Source organism: Molossus molossus, unplaced genomic scaffold (assembly GCF_014108415.1).
Source record: "Molossus molossus isolate mMolMol1 unplaced genomic scaffold, mMolMol1.p scaffold_m16_p_3, whole genome shotgun sequence".
In the NCBI taxonomy this organism is placed as follows: domain Eukaryota; kingdom Metazoa; phylum Chordata; class Mammalia; order Chiroptera; family Molossidae; genus Molossus; species Molossus molossus.
Window position 1 is genome coordinate 40282198 of NW_023425366.1, and position 22387 is coordinate 40304584.

The 22387-nt window shown below is 40.9% G+C and overlaps 1 protein-coding gene across 1 annotated transcript in view; it reads right to left on the reverse strand.

Annotated features, from left to right (window-relative positions):
• The window catches only part of ELOVL7 (ELOVL fatty acid elongase 7), a 76459-nt gene that overhangs the window by 22160 nt on the left and 31912 nt on the right, over positions 1 to 22387 (reverse strand). The window contains exon 2 of the mRNA XM_036279652.1: positions 883 to 980. Within this exon, the coding sequence (XP_036135545.1) occupies positions 883 to 946 (64 nt within the window). The 5' untranslated portion in view covers positions 947 to 980. The remainder of the gene's footprint in view (positions 1 to 882; positions 981 to 22387) is intronic.

Below are 22387 nucleotides of genomic sequence, written 5' to 3' on the forward strand. Positions count from 1 at the left end.
AACCTTGATGTTGTCAAGGTCACATCTCTGGGCCTCAGTTTTTTCAACTCTAAAATGAAGACTTAGCTTAGATAATATCTAAGTCCATCTCAGCTCTAAAATGCTCTGATTATTTTTAAAAATTTACCTTTGTTATATTTTTAGAACATTTTGTAACGGTTATAAAAGCAACACACATTTAGTGGTTTAAGAAAATCTAGACATAGATAAGTAAATAACAAGTTACAGATAATCCTACCATAGAGAGATAACTGCTAATCCTCACAAAAGAAATGTGTGCTCTTTTATAACCTGTTTTCAGTTAACGTATTTTAAGCTTCTTTCTGTGAGATTAAATGTTTTTCTATAACGCTGATATTTTTTTAATGGGCAAGGGGGGGAAAGCAGACATTTTAGAATTACTTAGGGGTTACCCTAGGAAACACTCCCTGCCCTTTCTAATACACCTCTGGTGTGTGTGTGTGTGGGGGGGGCATTCAAGAAGCACCCTGAATAGAGCCATTGTTGGCAATAACTGTTATCTCCCTTAGGAGCATTAGGGCAGAATCAAGCTAAGAGCACTGTGCCTCCAAATCACTTTTAATGGCTCAGTTGGAATGTACCATCATTTACTAAGCAATTCTCTTCATTGGATATTAAAACTATTTTCACTAATATAAACATCATAATGAACATCTGTGTAGCTCTATCACTGTACATATCTGTAATGAAACCCCTCACACTTCTTCTTTACTAATTAGTAATAAACATAATATTTCGGGTGTCCTTGAGGGAGTGTTAAACTTCAAAGTTTCTCACTATGTTTCAGTGAAATCCTATTAAATATGGGGATCTGACATAAAAAGGAAGGATGAGCCTCAATTAGGAAATATGGTTACTTACCAGCATCCTTGATCCAATTACCATAAAGACGCACAGTCCTCGATGTAAGATCGCTGAAGGCCATTTTCCACAGGATTTACTGGCTCTTACAATGGGTTCTTCAGTAAAACAAAAAAAGAAACGCATTATGATCTATGAATGCAAATAAGCCAATTTTCTAGTAATACAATATTTAAAATGCTAAAAGTTTAATAGGAATAACTGGCAAACCAACAAACTTTTACTGAGGCTGAATGCATTAGTGAACCACATTAAACCCTGAAGTGGCTGCGAACATTTAAGATTTTTTCATCGTTGTACAAACAATGCTTACTTTGCTGAAAAAGGCTGACATTCTATGTACAAGCCACAAACGGAGTAAATGAGCCTAAGAACTTTCATGGTAGCGTCTCCCCTGTATGCGACAGTGCAGCTCAGGAATGGACTGTACCTCCCATGGCAATGCTGAAGTAAAAACCCAGGAGGAGAAATATAATGAAGATAACAGTGTGAGGAACAGGGGAGACCCGGGGACGTGGAAGTAGGGTAGACTGACAATCCTCAGAAGAGGGGGTTGGGAGGGGGAGATAAATCACAGAACTTATATGCATGTATGCATAACCGATGGACACGGACAACAAAGCTGGGGATGGGGTGGGGGGGATGGGGAGGAGGGTGTCAGTGGGGACAAAAAGGAGAAACATCTGTAACAAAAATAAATTTAAAAACAAAACAAAACATTGAAAGAGCTAAATAAATGAAATATATAAAAAAAGAAAGAAAGTTGAGAAGATACCTAAACTTTCAGAGAAGCTACTCTCATCCAGACAGATGGCTGATCTTCAGGCATAAGAGGGAGGTCTTCTATATGCGAGTTTTTACAATTTCAGTGGAACAGAGGCAGAAAGAGGGAGGGAAAGAAGATTTACAAGAGCCAAGGAGAGGCTACCTAGTTTATCTGAACAGATAGACAAGAATAGTTGGAAAAAGACAAGTGAGGAAAAACTAGCTGTATTATATATTAAAATAGCCCTGGCCAGTTTGGCTCAGCGGTTGGAGCGTTGGCCTGCGGACCAGAGAGTCCCAGGTTCGGTTCCCGTTAGGGGCACATACCAAAAAAAAAAAAGTATATATTAAAATATGTCTAAATTTTTAATAATTAAAACAATGTCACACTGGTTCGTGAAGGGGCAAACCAATGAAATACAACAGAATGTCCAGAAATGCACCAAATACATTTGGAAATTTAGGATGGTATTTCATAAATGCTAAGTTGTACACTTTCCCACATTTTAACATCTGTGAAATCAGCACACTTTACCAGTGGAAAGTATATCATAAAGTGAATAGTACACTTGATTCCAAGTCATATGGAGGGGAGATGAAAAAGTTCTAGAGAAAGGTGACGGAGATGGTTGCATAAGAGTGCAAATGAACTTAATGCCACTAAACTTCATACTTAAAAACGGGTAAAATGATACATTTTATATTATGTATATTTTACCACAATAAAAAAGAAATTCTCTAGATCTACAATAGAAAAATTGAGTTTTTTTTATTCTAAAATAAAACCATGTATATGTGTGTATATATATATATACACACATATACATATAACATATATACACACACACATATATGCATATAACATTGATAAAGGTGGCATCTCAAACCAGTGAGCACTAAATTATCAACAGTTATTTAATAAATGGTGTGGTACCACTGAATAGCCATCTGCAAATACAAAAGTTGGATCCAAACATTATACTGTAAACCAAGATAAACATCAAGCAGATAAAAAAAATTTAAATAAAAAATCTAGAGCCATGAAGTACTGGATGGCAACCTGAAAAACACTCTTATAACCTTTCTAACTTTGGACTGAAGCTCAGCATAAGAGAAGACTAACACATTGGACCATATAAAAATCAAGAAGAAGAAAAAAGCCAAGTAGAAAAAAGTATGTTCAATTTATATCACTGACAATTACTACTTTCCCAAATATATAGAGCTCTTAGAAATTGACAAGACCTATAAGCCAAAATTGAAAAAACAAACAAACAAAAAATCAACAAGGAAATATCCACAGAAAAGAAAATACAAATGGCTCTTAAAATATATGAGCCCTGGCCAGTTTGGCTCAGCGGTTAGAGTGTCGGCCTGCGGTCCGGAGAGACCCGGGTTCGGTTCCCGCTAAGGGCACATACTTCGGTTGCAGTTTGTCCCCAGCCCTGGTTGGTCGTGCGGGTGGCAGCCACTCGATGTGTCCCTTCACGTCGATGTTTCTCTCTCTCTCTCCCTTCCTCTCTCTCCCTCCCACCCTATCTGTACAAAAAATGGAAAAATATCCTCGGGTGAGGATAAAAAAAAAAAAAAAACATATGAAAAGTTGTTTAACTTTAATCATAGTAAGAAACCTACAATATTTTATTGCATTGGATGGGCCAAAGTCCAAACATATTTATCAATCAGATGGGCCAAAATGCCAAAACCCCAAAATGTGTTAATTTTGTTGGCAAGACTGTGAGAAATTCATACATTGCTGGTGTGAGTGCAAACTTTAGTACAATCCTTAGTGAAAGTAAGTTGGCATTATCAGTAAAAATTATAAATGCACATTTTTTAACCCAGCAATCCTATTTTTAGAAACTTTTCTTATAGATATACATGCATATATGCAGAATGACATAATTCAAGGCTATTCATTGCATCAGTTAGTAAGAGCAAAAGACTGGAAACAAGTCAAATGTCTATTAAAAGGGGACTGGTTAATAAATAATAATACATATAACTCTATGAAATAGTAAGCCATTGTACAAAAGAATGAGGAAGCTCTCTGGGTGTGCTGTTTTGAAAAGATATCCAAGAGAAATCTCTATGTGACAAAAACAAAGGAAGGTACAGGATTTTTAAATGACTACCTTTTATATAGAAAAAGAGAGAGAAAAGAATACAAATTTATATTTATTTATTTTACCATAAAAGGAACTCTGAAAAAATATCCATGAGAAAGGGAATGTGGTACAAACTGGGCTGAAGGGTAGGAAGACCTATATTGTTTGGTTTTTGATTCATGTGAATGTTATTACCTAAAGAAAAGAATTAACTTATATGCATGTATGCATAACCAATAGACAGAGACAACAATGCTGGGGGTGGGGGGTCTGCGGAGGAAAAGGAGAAACATCTGTAACAAAAATAAATTAATAAAAATTGGGGAAAAAAGAAAGAATTAAAATATTTTAAGGGAAAAAATAAAACAATAAAATCAGTTGCCCTTCTGCTGGGACAATTCCTGCTTACATACCCAGACTTAAATGCACATCTACACAAAAGAGGGGCTGTTATCTTAAGTCCTCAAGGGTCTGTCAGCTCCAGAACATCTCTCCAAGCCCAGGAAGGTATCTCAGCATGCCCCCTGCTTTGGTACATCCTGTGTCCTCAAACTGAGTTCACACTCAGGATGTGGCGATGCCAGGGTTTTGCCAGAGTCAGCTTGGACTCTTGTTTTCCTACGTGTGGTCCCATAGTGAAGGTGCGATGTGGGGTTAGGAGCAGGGGCTGTGGGGGTCACTAAGACTTTGGTTTGAATACCACCACTTAATAGCTGTGTGACCCTTGGCAAAATTAAAGCTCAATTTCCTACTCTGTAAAACAGGAATTCTATACTTACCAAGATAAAATAAACTAGCTCACAGAGTTGCTTTGAGGACCATATGAGATAATATCTATTTGTAAGGTCTAGAGCACAGAATCTGATAAAGAATGAACAAAGTCAGACGTTATCATTTGTAGAGACAAGTTGTACCGATTTAACTGGAAAACATCTGGCCAAACTCATCTTGTAGGGCTGAATGGCAGTTTATGGAACAAATCTAGAGAAAACTCTACTACTTTCATTTTAATACCTGTATGTCACAGATTATACATGACTCTTCACTTGATATTTTCCAGTTGTCTCGATGTGAGTGTCCCGTCACCTTAACCACTGAGATAATAGACCTCAAGCCATTATTTTCATAATTAAACTGCCAAAATAATGCTGTTTAAATTATTCAGAATCAGACTGAAAGATTCTCATTCTAAGTGGCATGTGGTGGGGTTACATTTCAAAGTATTACTCTATGCAATTCCCACCTCCTCTTTTCCGTTTTCACTCACTCCACCATTTTCCTCTCCCCAGCCCTGACTACAGCACGAAGACTCTAAGTAACCACAGTCTAATGCAGAAGAGAAATCTTCACGGGCCCGTAAACACAGTGGTTTCTCGAATCCCAAAGACTACACAGGGCTGAGATGGAGGCAGACAGTAGGCAGTCAGAGGAGCATGCTGAGATGGGATGGAGTGGCAGACACGGACATCCTCCAAGCAGGAGAGAGCCGGAGGACTGGAGAGGTAGGGAAGGGGTCCTTTAGCCCAAGCTGTCTAGGGTGCAGACTCCCACTCATCCTTTGCTTGTAATAACCTGCCATCCAACAGTCTTTAATACTTGTAGGCCCACCAGAAAAGAAGAAATGGCCATAACTGTGTAGGGACAGGGTATGAAAAGAAAACATGACCCATTTAGATTGTTGAAACTAAATACAAACTGCTGAGAATTTCCTTATAAGCCTGGACAATGATGGACTGAATGCCAACAGTACATTGTAGGGATTGGTCTAAAAAATTCGGGGCAATGTGGGTTGTCTCACAAATACAGTGCTACCTCTGGATAAGAGCCAGGCATACAGCCCTCACCCCGACCCTCTGCCATGCTTAAACATAGACACTTGATTGCTAGACAAAGGTACATGGAGATGGGAAGAAACGTAATCTGTGTGGTCAAGGTACAGAGCTACCTTCTAGCTGACAGCAGAACTGGGGCCCTGACAAGCAATTTAAAACACTCAATGGCATGCAAGTTCAGGGCTACAGATGCCAGAAATGTCAGGGCTCTCGTGTATGAGAAAAAGAGACTTAAAACTCAAAAACAGGAGATAACACACTTTTATTCAGGGTGGAAGAGACAGGAGAGGTGCTTCAGGGGAAAAGAAAAAATCCCGTCAGAGTTGGTCTGCCTCAAAAATATGTGGCAGGATTAGGGTGAACAGGAGCTTCTTGATGGGGGACTGGTGCTGGTAAGCCGCTGCCCAGCCCCTGCAACGGACCCATGAATTTTGTTCCTTGTTTTTGACAGAATCACATGGTAACTGGGTCATCTGGTAAAGAAGGGACCTAATCTGCCCAGACCAGCTTCTTTAGGCCTACCGTAAATATGTCAAGTTCAAATGTGAGAAATGTGCTAGCTGCCCACAGAACAGCTTACCTGGAGACTATTTAAAGCCACGAGCTTCTTAGGTCAGCACAATATGGATACTAACACCAGAACATAGAGAGGGTGTTTAAGGTGCCTGGTCACTTAGACTCTTTCACTCCAATCTATTTTAACAGTGATCACAGGCAGAACTCATCTGGGAGAACCTCTTGCTGAAATTCACTCAGATGGGGATGGGACCTTGGAGTTATCTTCGGTAAGAAGTACCTAGCAGGAGTCCAGAAATCTAAAACCATGCCAACCATCTCCAGGTGGACCCTCAAATGTAGATTTATCCAAATCCTGCAAAGCATGTTGGGGACCCTTTCTTGAAGGGAAGGAGTGGTAGAGTCATCATACGGCTTTACTAGGGCATGTCTATGGCCCAGAAACAGGGCCATATTCTTTTCCCTTTCTCTTTTGATGTTTGGGAGGTTTGGGGCTCCCCTCATTGATCTCTGCTTTGGCACTGTTTTACACGTGCTGGGGATTTTGAGCAGGTCCTTCATGTGCCCTAAAGGTTCTCTGACCCTTCTCTAAGTTTGCCCTGTCTTTCTAATTACAGAAAAATGCACTGGGACCAGACACTCAGCAAGAGTACTGATTGTTCTGCTAGCCTGGGAGGCCCTCTGTTAGCATAAGAGTAATAACAAAGACAATAAATAGCATAGGTAGGCCCTGGCCAGTTTGGCTCAGCAGTTAGAACATTGGCCTGCGGACCAGACAGTTCCAGGTTCGGTTACCGCTAAGGGCACATACCTCGGTTATAGTTTGTCCCTGGCTTTGGTTGGGGTTGTGCGGGTGGCAACCAGTCAATGTGTCTCTCTCACGTTGATGTTTTTTCTCTTTCTCTCTCTTCCTTCCTCTCTCCCTCCCATTGAATCTGAAGATAAATGTCCTCGGGTGAGGATAAAAAAAAAAAATAGCATAGGTAGCATTTCACTAAAAGTTCAACATGAATTGCATTTTCTAGTGGTTTCTAGGACTTCTTTTGTAATACGTTATAGTAACATGTTAGGATTGTTAAATGAACATCTAATATAAAGTTTGTCAGCCTCTTGGCTCAGACTCATGAGTCACGATTGTGCTGCAGAGCTCGAACCACACAGAAATGCAGTCTGCATTTGTCTGGAGGGTCGTGCATATATAGTGTTATATTTTCCAGAGGTGTCTGGTTTTAATAGTCCCCTCTATTAAGAGAAACCAAAGAATTGAAAATCAAGATGAAATAATAGAATACAAAGGAATGGAGGGGCTTGTGAAGATATTTGTTTTGAGGTCCTGCTTGATATGGAAATGACAACTCTTAAACCTGATTGAAGGTCAAGCCTGAGCCTACTCACTCAGAGAGAGGGTTGCTATGTACTATGATGTCATTGTTATTAGGGGGGGAAACATCCAATTTATTTAAACACCCGTATACCAGTCGGAACAACATAAGTCTGTGGAAGTGGTACAACCACAATTCCAAGTGTGAGCCCAACCCTATGCTGTCTGTGTTTAGGGGCTGAGGGTGTGTTATCTGCATCATCAGAGACTGTGGTGCAAGATCATTCTAAATAGCAGATATATAAATGGCACTAGAAAGTCTTGTGTGCTGCTGCACAGCGTGTTTAACTTATCGATCACATTTTGTTTTTAAAAGCATTAAGATTGCCCTGGCCAGTTTGGCTCAGCGGTTAGAGCGTCGGCCTGCGGTCCGGAGAGACCTGGGTTCAGTTCCCGCTAAGGGCACATACTTCGGTTGCAGTTTGTCCCCGGCCCTGGTTGGTCGTGCGGGTGGCAACCACTCGATGTGTCCCTTCACGTCGATGTTTCTCTCTCTCTCTCTCTCCTTCCTCTCTCTCCCTCCCACTCTATCTGTACAAAAAAATGGAAAAATATCCTCGGGTGAGGATAAAAATAAATAAATAAATAAAATAAAATAAAAGCATTAAGATTCGTTTATTCTGTGCCCATATCACCAGGATGAGCAGAGTGCCCTTGGATGGAAGGACTCACTGCCTGAGCTTTATTTCATATTTGAAATATCACTGCAGAGTAATTTCTTCAAGTCACAGTTACAGCCACATTGTTTCTCAAAGACCACTTCCCTTCTTCCTTGCAGGGTGATGACTCTTCCCCCTTAATCCGGCTCCTCCTCGCCCCCTGAAGCCCTGTGCATCCCCATGTGACTGACAGGGGCTGCTAGTGAACCCAGCACTGATTATCCTAACAAAGCTGGTGCAGTCCCAATTCTTTCTCAGTGCTTGGTGTAGATATCGGTATGTGACACAGTCTGGGAAGGGAATTTGAGGGGCTTCCGGGAAGCGTTGGGAAGCCCCTAAAAAGAGACACAAGATCCTCTCAGGGCTCTGGATGAAGGTGGATGAGAACGTGATATTCGGAATGATTGCCACCATCTTATATCAAAACAGAAATTAAACCAACTTAGAAGGAATTTCCCTACCTTTGGACTGCATTTTCTGTGAGATAATGTATCCCCTTACTGCTGAAGCCATTTTCAGTTGAGTGTTCTGTTACTTACAAATGAGAGCATCTTCCTGATAGAATAACATTCACATTTGAAAAACAGAAAGTCAGGTGTTTAGTATCTTTATTTGATGATGTTTGTGTTGACCATTTTGTTTACCTAGAACACAAGGCTTATACTCTAATTTTCCATAATTTACTAAGACCTAAGATGTGGCAATGTTTTTTTCTTTTGCAGATGCATGAGAACTTCAAGCTTATTTCACCCTCAGAATAGGAAGTGGGTGTCCTTACATCCTGGGTGTATGTGCTGACTCAATGATCTGCTCCCAGATTTCACATCTCCTGCAAGTTGTTTGAATCACCAGAGAAATCTTTTCCAATATCAATTGCACCTCCTATTCCTGTTCCTGCCCTTCTTGACCCAGATGCCTTATCATAGCCAGGTGACATTCCTTAACTGAATCCTTTGTCATGATTTTTACGTTTCTTCCTTATACTGGGGGAGTTGTCATGTCTGAGAATGGTTTATGCAGTATTAAGATAAGGTTTCCAAACCTGGCCCATCACCACACGGGCCCCAAACATATTAACTATACCCAAATCTCTCTCCAGGTAATTCTGATTATCCACCAGGTCTGGCAACCACTGCTCTAAGGGACGTAGAAGAGAAAAGAATTGCACTGACCTGATCCTATACCTAAAGTAAGTGGTTTTAAACCTCATCTGACAAAGCCAACTATGTAAGAACAGAAATTATTTCTTTTTTTTTTTTTTTTTAATCCTCACCCAAGGACACTTTTTTTTTTCTCATTTATCTTCAGATGGAGCGGGAGGGAGAGTGGGAGGGGAAAGAGAGAGAGAAACATTAGTGTGAGAGAGACACATCGAGTGGTTGCTACCCATGTGACCCCAACCTGGGCCGGGGACAAACTGCAATCGAAGTATGTGCCCCTAGCATGAACCGAACCAGGGCCTCTCTGGTCCTCAGGCCGATGCTCTAACTGCTGAGCCAAACGGGCCAGAGCCAGAAATTATTTCTTTATAGCTTAATATTCAATGCAGGCTTCTTTATTCTTTGAGGGTGGTAGGAACTGACTTCAGTCAACTCTAAATATAACCACCCCTCTTAGCAAGTCTGGAAAAGTTAGTTGGGAGGAAGAGTCCTTTTAGTCCTCTATGTCCCCCGTCAACATTGCCATCCTCTGAGATAGTCAGGGTCCCACCGGTCTTTGGCCATGTGTCCTTGCGGGTCCATGTTGTTGCTAGCTGCATGACTTCCTTTTCCACAGCTCTTCTGCAATACTTCCTTGTCTGTGGAGGGTACTCGGACGTCTCTCTCTGCTCTTGAGTCATGCTAGAGCAAGATAAATTTTCTGTGGCTGCCTAAGGCCCCATCAGACACCTGTTCCACTCTCTCCAAGCAACAGAGCCTGACCCCTTCTGCCCTCTGTTCCCATAATCCTCCTGGGCACCTGGCCAGGGCTGTTACCTTTTTCTCTGAGGTCTGCACTAATTGCCTTCCCTCTGACTCCTCCTCCCTCAAGCCTGAAGCACTCTCTTCTGTGCTAGGAGGTATGGAAACCTCAGCGGTTTCCTCCCAAATCTCTTGTTTATGCCCTTGAGTTCTTTTGTATGGCTAAGTGCCTAAGCTTTTGGAATTCAAAAGCTAGGATAAAACTTTCTGTTTCTCTCTGCCTTCTGTTGTCTGTTCATTCCCAAGACAATTTTCACAACCTAGCTATTAAATAGAAATGGCAAAAGGTGGGGGTGGGGTATAAGAAAGGAAATCCCAAGGAGGAACATATATATATATATGAAACATTAAAATAACACACAAAATCCTGTGTGGAGGCACAAGGAACACGTACTTTTGCTTCTGCACTGCATCCAGGCACACACACACAAAGTAATGAACAAAACTGAAAATTTGTCATTTGAAATAAATTTCCTCCGAGTCTATTTTACATTCTAGACTCATTAATTTTGTTTTTATAAAAAAAATTTTAATCCTCACCTGAGGATATGATTTATTGATTTTTTTAGAGAGAGATGAGGAGGAGAAAGATACAGAACAGAAACATCAATGCAGAAGAAACATCAATCTGTTGCCTCCCACATGTGCCCCTACGGGGGATTGAACTGGCAACCTTTTGGTGTATGGGACGGTGCTTTAACCAACTGAGTCACACTGGCCAGGGCACAATGCATAACTTTAAATTGCACACTGCTGAGTAGCATCATACAATTTCACACTGTCTCAGCCTGTCCCACCTGGCTGTAATCCCTTAGTCCAGTGTATCCACCTCATTTCACCTCATCACATAGGCACTGTATCAGGTCATACCACCACAAGAAGGGTAAGTACAGTGCAACAAGATATTTTGAGAGAGCCCACATTCACATAATTTTTATTACAGTGTATTGTTATGTGTTCTATTTTATTATTGTTGTTGTTAATCTCTTACTGTGCCTAATTTCTAAATTAAACGTTGTCATAGGTGTGTTTGTATAGGAAAAAAACATAGTACGTACAGGGTTTGGTGCTGTCTGTGGTTTCAGGCATCCACTCAGGGTCTTAGAACATGTCCCCCATGGATAAGGGGCACTACTGCAATTGCCAAAGTGGTAACTGTGAGGGAAACTACTCTTATTAGGATGAATAAATGTTTGTAGTTTAGTCTAAACCAGTGGTTCTCAATTGGGGATGCTTTTGCCCCCCATGGGACATTTGTCAGTTTCTGGAAACCTTTTTGGTTGTCTCAGCTGGGGAGTGTGTGTTCCCAGCACCTAGTGGGTAGAGGCCAGGGTTGGTGCTAAACATCCTACAATGCTCAGGACAGCTCCTCACAACTACAAATTGTCTGGCTCAAAATGTCAATACAGCCAAGGTTAAGAAACTCTGTTTTAAACAAACAAATGATTGTTTTATAATCATTTTTCACATTTCAATAAAATAAAAATTTCTGACCCCCTTTCTCCAGCCTCAGTCTTATAAAAGCACCGGGACAGAACAAACTCTAGCGCCCGCATCTTTCTGTCCAGCACCAGCTCATAGCCTCCTGGAGGCTGCTCCTGCTCGCCTGCAGCGGGTGTGGGTGGCAGGGGTCAGCGGGTTCCAGGGAGAAAGCAGCCAGGAAGGGGAATGCACAGGGAAGGCGGGATTACTGTCTGGGTGGCAGTTTCCCTAGCAATCTGAATTCTTACTGAGAAATGTATTTCTCCTCAGAGTGTTTCTTCCCCAGGCCAGCAGGAGCAGAGGCTCTGCCTGAACTCTGGTTTTCTGGAGTCATGACCCAGACAGAGGCTGTCTGTGATACTTCGCCTGGGGAGACCTTTCACCACCGGCAGGCTGAGTTCTGATCACCTGTTCTGACACTGCTGAGCTGCCGTGTCCCTTTCTAATGAGTCAGGTTGTGCTACCTTTTCCTTTTGCTCTCTGAGCTGGCCTTCTTCCTCCCTTGCTAAATCATCCTCATTTGAAGGTGTTTCCCTTATCATTATCCAATGAGCAATTTTTTTTTTTTTTAGCAATTATTATTTTTGTGAAATAGCTTGATTTGCCCTCTCCCCATCTCCTCTCTTACTTTGAACAAGAATCAACTTTAAAACCATCTCCCAAGTATGAGGCCAGAGTTGGCTTTTCAACAGAAAGTTTCCCCAGTTCCATCACAGACGTGCATCCCTGTGCCGGTACCTTCCTGTCTCTCACTTCGGTTTGTGTCCCTGAGCAGCATCTGTGGCTAGCCACATCTGTTCGTGAAGGTTTGTCCCTGATGTCTGGTTTCCAAAGGATTGGAGGATAAACATGAGCTCTTGCCCTCAGGCAGCCTCAACATGTGGAAATGAGATGAGCAAATCTGAGAGGAGAAAAGCATCTGAAAACCAATCCGGATTAGATGCCTCTGGGAAATATAACATGTAGACTAACAGACTAAAGTGATCACTGGAACAAGTGATCTTGTTTTTCTGTCAGAAGAAGTGTAAAGTACTTTAAGGGCAGTTTAATTTCTATTCATATTCTAAGTCCTAGTACAATGCCTTGAGTAAAACAGGTGCTTAATAAAAATCTGCTGAATGAATTTTAAAATGTAAAATCAGAAAAACAAGGCAGGGCAGGAACAAGCACTCCATCCCTTAGGCCTTCTTCTCCACCTTTTTTGTTTGTTTGTTTTCACATGAGTGAAATCTCATTCAATTTCTCTTCAAACGAAAAGTATGTTTTAAGCATCCGTTATTGTACAAGGAAGTACTTGTATTGAGCAGGACACAATATTATTTTTTAAATATGGTCCCTGAATTCAAACAACTTTCAATGTGGTAGGAAAAATAATACCTACACAGATATCTAAAATGCAAATCAGAATGCAAGGTCACACAAACAGTTCACACAGAACCCTACAGCCTCTGGAAACAAAGATTCACATCTGGCCTGTGACCCGGAAGAAAAGCATATGGAGGAGAGGATACGTGAGCTGAGCCTTGAGAACAAGATTTCAATAGGCAAAAATATGTGCACCTGGGAAGGAAGAGAGGCATGCATCACAAGCAGAGGGACCTCCGAGGGGACACTCATTCATTGGTTTAGTCAGTGAATATTCTTGAGTATCTGTTATGTGCAACCACTGTTTTAGGGGCACCAGTGAAATAGTAGGAAACAAAACAAAAATCCTGCCTTCATGGAATTATAGAAAAGCTCCTGGTGTGTTTCCAGAGAGTTTGTCCATTTTGGTAATGTACAGAATTAAGGAAGGGAACAACAGAAAGGTAAGAAAGGTAGATTCCAGAGATAGTACTTGATTGTGGAACAACCAAGAGCCAGGCTAAAGAAATTTTTTGGACTTAGTTCTGTTGACAGTGAGGAGTCGTTACATGTTTCTCAATGAGGGACTGTCTTAATCAAAGTGGTGTGAGGAAAGATTAGCTGGGTGGTAAAGTCCAGGGCTGGTGACTGAGGGTGTGGTTTGGAAGCAGAGAGAATAATTACGCAGCTATTGCATCCTATTGGGAAGGATCCAACCTAAGTATCACTTCCTTTCAGATGTTGTCCCTGACTCAATCAGATCAGTCAGGATCGGGTGTTCCACTAAGGTGTTCTCATAACAATTTGTCTCATCTATGAAAGCAGTTATTGCATAGCATCGCAAATGCCTGTCTATTCATTTTTATCTCCCCACTCTTTAGAGGGAGGAGCCCGGGCCTCACTATCTCTGTGTTCCCAATGTGTAGACTAGCGTCCCGCATGCAGCAGAAAAGATCTGGTGTGAGTGAATAATCAAAGCTGTATGTGAAACTACCTTACTGTGTGAGTTGTGCCACCCACAGCAGGGTCGTCAGGAATCATTCGCGTGAAGCCCAGAAGGACTCCACACTCTCATCCCAGTTTAGACCTGTGGGTGCTTTCCCTCCATCAAAGCCCATGCAAGGAGCTAAATCCTTAAAGACTGACAAAAACTTCCCTGGAAAAAAATAAAATGGAAATTATACTTAAAAAAAAAAGAAAGATGAAAACATCCTGAATACAAGTATAGGACCAGGAAAAATTGGTGGTGAAGGAGAGGTTGAAATTGTATATGTGTGTATATGCCTAAGACAAGAACTCTGATTTCCAAGGAAGCCAGGACAAAGTAGGAAAATAAGAAAACCACAGCCTCAGATGAAGATCCCCTGGCCCCAACTGCAAGGAAGGGGGCAAGAGAAAGGTCCCTATTTCAACACCCGTAACTCAGCCTGTAAGCAGCTGAGTTTCTAAAAGTGCAATTATATTTCAGTTGTTTGGAAATTCAAAGTATTCCATTGAAACAAAGTATAATGGGCATTTAGTTTTCTAGACAAGCCACAAACACTGACTTAGCCCACAATGTGAGTAAAAACAGTTTTAACTTGTGTTCTAGCTCTAACAAATACACGTTCAGCACAGCGGAAGGAAAGAGAACACCTTTCCTAGGACCTCAACACAAACCTCATGTGGGTGGATTTTATACCCAGAGATTTTATTCTGCTCTAAATCCCTGAATACAACTATCTGCCAAGACCTAGCCCCACCAAAAATGTTCCAAGTACACAATTACCTAATACCTCAAATAACAAACATAAAAGTACAATTATTAAATTCCAACTCCTATGGCTAGATACTGAAAAGAAAACAATTTTATCATTATTTAAAATAAGAGAGTTATTTTTAAATTTTATTGTGCATTACACTTTCCTGAGATACTTGTTGACAAGCCATATTTTCAGGGCGTCCACCACAGGAGTGTCATTCCCTCACGTAGATGGTCCTTCAACCACATTTAGGGAAAACACTGAGCTGTGGTTTTCTGCTTTTGTTTTAAGATAATGCTTGTTAACACAAATGAATTTTTAAAAAACATTTTTAATCCTAACCTGAGGATATTTTTCCATTGATTTTTAGATACAGTGGAAGGGAGGGAGGAGGAGAGAGAGAGAAACATCAATGTGAGAGAGACCATTGATTGACTGCCTGCCGCACGACCCCAACAGAGGCTGGGAATCAAACCTGCAACCCAGGTATGTGCCCTTGACAGGGAGTCGAACCCATGACCCTTCAGTCTGTAGGCCAATGGTCTAACTGCTGAGCTAAACCAGCTAGAGCAACACAAGTGAATTTTTAAGTGTGTGTTTAGGTACTTAAGAAAACAAAATAAAGCATTTCTTACAGTATAAAGGAAAAATGTTTTGGGGCAGGAACATGACAGAAGCAGGTTGGGCCAGCCTTGGGCAGTGCCCCTAAGATCCGCCTCTGACTATGTATAAGTACTTAATACACATCTTCATTTCACATTCATGAATGAAAACACTGACAGTAGAATCCCATACTGAAGGGTAAGGGAGAGGTGAGCTCATTCATTCATTAGAGGCTTTGTACACAGAAGGGATTTTTTAAGCCTACTGCTTAACTATTGTCTACTGCGTATCTAAACTTCTGTTTAAATAATTTATTGAAGAATTCATGATGTAGAAATATTTTTCTGTCCAAAACTAATGATAGCTTAGTCCATTACCATGTATTATTATTCAGCTGAATCAATTACTGAATTATACAAATTGTATGCATTGCTGCAGCACAGTGGTCAACAGTATGGACATTCCGGAAACTCCTGTGCACTGGGACAGCCAAGTCAGTTTTTCATGGCTGGCATCCATTCTGCTTGGCAGGACGGCCATGCCACACTGGTTGTTAACTATTTCGGTTCTCACTCTGGTTTGTACTTCTATATTTGATAGTCACGATACTGCATTTTATTTTAGTTGTAGACATGTCTTGCATCACCTAAATTCTGTAAGTTCTTGTGAGGAAAGGTGGGAAGATTATTATATGCAAATTTATACCATGTACGGAGGTAACCCAGGGCAGGTAAGGCAAGAAATAAATGTCATAATATCAACAATCAATCAATAAAGGAAATGATCAGAGCTGATGACCACATTTTGCTGCACTGCTAGAAGAAAGGCCCACATTTCTCCACATTTATGTTTGAGGCATAAGCAAATAAGACATATTTATCTTTAAATAACTCACATGACAAGGTCAACTTCTCAACTTTTTGCTATTTAACTGTATTCTGTTTGTGCTCTTGACTTTTACTGAGAGGCTGTCCTTGATCTTCTCAAAGATTTTCTTTAATGAGATTTGGTTTGGAAAAACTTGAAGAATGTGTTTTTGTTAAGGTAAGTTGCACTTTTTAAAACTCTAGGACTAAGATTCATTGCATTTTATTCATTTGAATTATTACCATTTAACCAAATCTTCATGGCTTAAAGGAAGACATAATACATTTATAATAAAGTATATATAATATAGTGTGTGTGTGTATAAAGTGAACATATATTTAATTAAAATGTACATGTTTAATATTATGTATAGTATAGAAGATAGTAAAATTAACATAAAGTATAAAAGATAGTATGGTTAAATGAACTATTCTGTTTGTCTTTACTGGCTTAAGTGTTTTTAGTTCAGTTAACTTGGATCCTGGTAAGTAGCAGAACTGAGTTGAGATTTCTCTCTCTTTCCTATTATACTTTGTTAGAAAGGCAATTAATGAAATACCAAGAAGAATAAAGATCAGAACTGAAAAACTGGGGCCTGGATAAGTTACACAAAGGCAACCTTTGTCTTCATATGCTCTTTACTTCCCAGTCTAGCTTCAACTTTGAGGCTTATTTGCCCCAGTACAAAAAGAACCAAAATTCAGTACTGCAACAGATGGGATTAACCAGAAACACACTCCTTGCTATCACTAATATAAAGTACTTGGAAATTTGGAATGCTTTTCCTTTTGGACAGTAAATGGAAAGATACAGTATTGCAAAGTCCAATAAATTCATAATTAGTCAAACTGCCCATAAGAAGTTTTCTTACCATTTCTATTATATTACTAATTTGATCAAACATAAATCCAGTATTAATTTTTAAAATTTTTAAGTGAAATAAAATCTATGAAAAAAATTTTTGGCATAAATAAGTTACATAATCTTCAGAGTAATTAGGGCCATATAACACTTTTTCTGAATAGTTTTCTACAGAGATACTTACCACTTACAAATTCTCAAGCATCTGATATCTACATAGCTACCACACTAACTTTTTGTCATCTGGAACTTCTTTTTGATAAAGTTGAGTATCTCAGATGATTAATTATTATATAAAAATGCAGCCCTACTACTAAATTACACCATTTAAACTACAAAGGATTTCACCTTTACTTTTACAGTTGTCCCTCGCCACTTTGCGCTTTGACTTTCTCGGCTTCACATTATCATGGTTTTTTCAAATATCTTCATTAAAAAGTTGATTGAGACAGTGAAAATGATACAGCTCACGCTCGGCTGTCTGAATCCATTATACACCCCTGTATTACAATTAAAATGAAAATTACCGTACATATGGACTGTAGGCCTATGTATTTGAGCACCCCTGCAAATCCTTCAATGCCAGGTGCAACCGCTCGACCACTCCTCGTGTGTGGGCAATAACTTTTTTCCAAAAAATTGGGTGTGATGAAACCAAGCCAATCACAGCATGATTGGCTATCCTATCCTCTTCTTATCTGGACCACTGATTGGCTCAGTCTCATGCAAGTTTGTTTCTCTCATACACTCTTCTACATCGCTATGCATTTGAAGCATCTTTGCTCTTGTGTTTGCAATTTCTGAGAACTTTTATCTAAGCCCCACAATGGCTCCTAAACGTGCTGCTGCTTCGAAGCCGCCTGATGATGAAACTAAGTGCTGGAGGAAGATGCTTACCATGCAGGAGAATGTGAAACTCTTGGATATGATCAAAGATAGCAAGAAAATTGTGGAGGTTGCCTGCCATTACAACACGAATGAGTCTACTGTACACTCCATCTGTAATAATGAAAATAATATCCATGCAACGGCTAATGTCCCTTTCAACGAGGAAGCAAAGATCGCCGTGACAAGTCATAATAAGTTCACAGTGAAAACAGAGTCTGCCCTAGCTGTTTGGATCAGCGACAGCAGCAAGAAAAACATTCCGTTAGATTCACTGGTCATCCAGGAGAAGGCGAGGCAGCTCTATCAGCACTTTACGGCAGATGAACCTCAACCAGGACCCTCTTCTGCAATGTTCATGGATTTCACAGTGAACAAGGGTTGGTTTGAGAAGTTCCAGAAGAGGTATCATCTGAACAGTGTCATTCTCCACGGAGAAGCTGCTCTGCTGACCAGCTTGCAGCAGAGGACTACGTGAACAACACGTTCCAGAATATCCATGAGGAGGGTGAGTATCATCCAGAACAGGTATTCAATATGGACGAAACAGGACTGTTCTGGAAAAGAATGCCTTCCCGGACATTCATTTTCTAGGATAAGGCCAAGGTCCGTGGCTTCAAGGTATATAAGGATCACGTGACTATCGTTATGTGTGGAAATGCTGAGGGATTTTGGCTCAAGCCTGCCCTTATCTACAAAGCCAAGAACCCTAGGGTCCTGAAGAATGAAAACAAGAACCTGCTGCTGGTGCATTGGATGCACAATGACAAGGGCTGGATCACGAAGCAGCTGTCATCAGACTGGTTCCATGAGTGCTTCATCCCCCAAGTCAAGCTGTATCTCGCGGAGAAGGGACTGGAGTTTAATGTCCTTCTCCTCATGGACAATGCTGGAGGTCATGTGCAAGACCAATCCTATGACAGTGTGAGGACCGAGTTCCTTCCTCCCTGGACCACTTTGCTGATCCAGCCCATGGATCAAGGTGTTATTCATGCGTTCAAGGCCCTCTACATGTGAAACACCCTGCAGCACGTCATCGAAGGTATGGACCTTGAGAAGAACTTCTTGCTGAAGGAGTACTGGTGGCAGTATACCATCGTGACCTGACTGAAGAACATCCAGGCCATATTGAAGGACATAAAGATGGAGACCGTGAAGGCCAGCTGGAAGATGTTGTGGCCTGGAATTGTCCACGACTACAGAGGATTCACCCCAGAGGATATAAGCAACTTGGCAGGGGATTAGGCAGTTAGGCTAGCCCGGATGCTGGGAGGAGAAGGTTTCATGGATATGACCCACAATGACGTGGATGAGCTGCTGGAGACACATTCAGATCCCTTAACTGATGAGGCTCTGGTGGAGATGACTAAGGTTGCAAGTGAGGAGGAGGAAGAGCAGCCACAGGTTCCTGGGGGTCAGGAAGAGGAAGCTGGCCTTACACTTGAGCATCTCTCACAAGTCGTGAGAACTATTAAGGCAGTATAGGACATGATTGATGAATGGGATCCACAAGTGATGCGTGCATTATGGTTCCAGAATGCACCTGATGGAGCGATAGAACCCTACAAAAGCCTCCTCACGCATATAAAAAGACAGCGCCAGCAACTGCCTATCACAATGTTCTTCAACCGTGCACCCAGACACCCACTGCCTCCTCCCAGTACTCCTTCAGCAGAAGATGACGATGCACCTGCTGAAGATACTGCACCATTGAAGACTCTCCTGCTGAGGTCGTGCTTTCAGAGGAGCAGTAAACTTGCTCTCCTTTGCTGTGCAGTACATCTCTTCATCTTCATCGCTTCATCATCAAACAAGTTGCACTATTTTCATAGGTTAGTGATTGTGTGTAGGAACTGTGTGTGTGTGTAAATGTACAATAAACATATGATATCTGCAACATCTAATATGTCTTATTTTCTCTTATTTTGTCTAATATATTGGGTAATACGAGTGTAATGGTGACTAAAGGGTGTTATTTCAGGTCTAGAGGGCTCTAATAATGTTAAAAAATGTATTTAGATGGTCGTAAACAGGTTTTCTATGCTCTAACTGAAAAAATACTTGATTTATAAATAAAGAATCCTACTTCATGGAAATTTATTTATCGCAGTAGAGTCTGGAACCGATTAACCACAATAAACGAGGGCCGACTATACTTTTTTTCTCACCTAAGACAGATACAATATGTACTGAATTTCTTACAATCTGTGGTCTGAGCTATGGAGTTTGTGATTTCTTTAAATAGAATTTAGGAATATAACCTGGGACCACAGTTCTACTAAGTGTATTGATCTTATACTTCTCACTCAAACATCATTCATGGAGTTCTTAGAAGACGGACCAATGGTTTTAAGGATAGTGACAATGCGACATCTTCTCATTCACTCTGTGAAACCCCTTCCCCAAGCGACTGCTGTCATCCTAACCTTTTTATTACCCTAGCTCTCCCTCTGTATTCTCTACTGACAATGCTTCTCTGTTCACCTAATCTCAATCTTATCTAAGACAAGTCCTAGAAAAAAGCAAAAATAAGAGATAGACACAATAGAAACTTATAATGAGGGAGTACAAAGTAACAAAGGACTATTTGCCAATAAGTCTGACAATAGAGAGCAAGACCTATTGTTTTATATATAGTTCATTTTCATCATAAAACATGTGTTGTGACAGGAAGAAGTTTAACAGGTTGTGACCTCTGTTGGTGGATCAATAGCAATAGTGAAAAGCCCTTCGCCGCCGTCTGGAGCAGACAAGCTGCTGAGCCTAATTGGAAAACATAAGAAATAGGCCTCTGATAGTGACATAGGGAGAGGGGTTGTTCTAGGGTAGATCTGATGCACTGGTGGGATTCTGCACCCTCGCATGACCATCTGTGGATAGCCATCTCCCCCGATTAAAGGTGCCTTGTCTCCCACTGGAGCTACACACAAAGGTTAGGAATCCCTCTCTCACTAAAACTCAAGGCTTTTTCCTGAGTTCTGATCCACCCTGTTTCCCTGTAGTCCCACACTGCTGACCTCTCTATCTTTCCTGAAGCCCTGACTGACTTTTGGAACATACCACCCTTCTAGCTGGCCTCAGACCATTCCATTGTTCAGCCCTTCATCATTTTGTTCTGTTAGTGCCTTTCTTTTCTTTCTTTCTTTTTTTTTTTTTTCCTACTCCTGCACTGGGAGTTTCTCTCCTCAACCCTTGCCTCTTTTTTGTCTTCTTATCTACTTATTTCTAATACTATGTTAATGACCCCCAAATCTACACTCTGATCCTCAACCTTTCACCCAGGCCAGAGGCCACTATTTCCAACTGCCAATAAATACATTATAACTTGGATAGTCCACTGTCACAGGAAACCTAACTAATCCGAAAAGAAATTAATGTTGCCCAAGTTCCACCTCCCACTGATTGGCTTCTTTATTCAGCAGCTCCACTGATGTTAATGGCTTGACTTTTCTTCCGACCTACAACAATGGAATCATCTTTGCCTCTGCTCTTTCCCCTTTGACTTGCACACTGTTACTTCACTTAAATGAAACCTTTCTTCACCACTGTCACTGCTAATAACCAAAAAGAAACCCACGTCTCCCTGTATTACTGCATCTGGGCCTGGACAACTCCTGCCTCCACTCTTATTACCTTTAAATTCATGCTGAGGGTCAATATTACTATCAGGGGGAAAAAATCCTAAAATACTACTTTCATCATCTTTTCCCCTTCTGAAGAATCTACAATGACTTCCTATCATAAATCACATCAAGTCAAGTTCTCAGGACCATTGACTCTATTCTCCCCATTCAAGTTTACTTCCCACCTCTTCCTACGACTCTCTGATTTAAAAATCTCCTTTTATTTTTTCAGGAAGCTATTTCACAACTGTCCCCTTCTTCCCTCCTAACCCCCAAAGTCATGAACTTTGGGTTTTGCTCCCATTACATTTTTTCTACTAGCAGAAATAAGGACATGGACACTTCAGAGGGTGCCTGTTACAAGACCATTACTCCAGTCGCAAAGAAAGGCAGCAGCAGCTAAAACTGGACAAGTAGATGGGGGCTGAATAATAAAGATCCGTAAGGGCAAGTATGCCACATTTATGTCTCTTAGAAATTTAGCTCTCAGGTGAAAACACTGAAACCATCCTGAAATCATGATGAAGCACAAGCAAGTCAAACAAAATCCCCAGATTTCCCTTGTGACCGCCAAGTATGAGATTTGTGAGAACAAGACTTCCTGCCTGGGAACTTTGCCACTGTGTCCCTCAGATGAAAGCAGTTCCTCTGCTTTCATAAATTAACCAAGAGGTTTAAAACTAAGACAGCAACAAGCTCTACTGAGCCACTTCTGACAAAGGTTGGAAAAGCTTTTCTCAGCCACCCAAATCAACCCCTGCCAACCTGGAATTTTCATTAGTGGGATTTTTGCAATTAAAAAGCTGTTTTGATTAAAATTTTAAAAACCAATGATTCTGAGAAGAATGCCATCTTAATAACAAAAGAAGCAAGCAA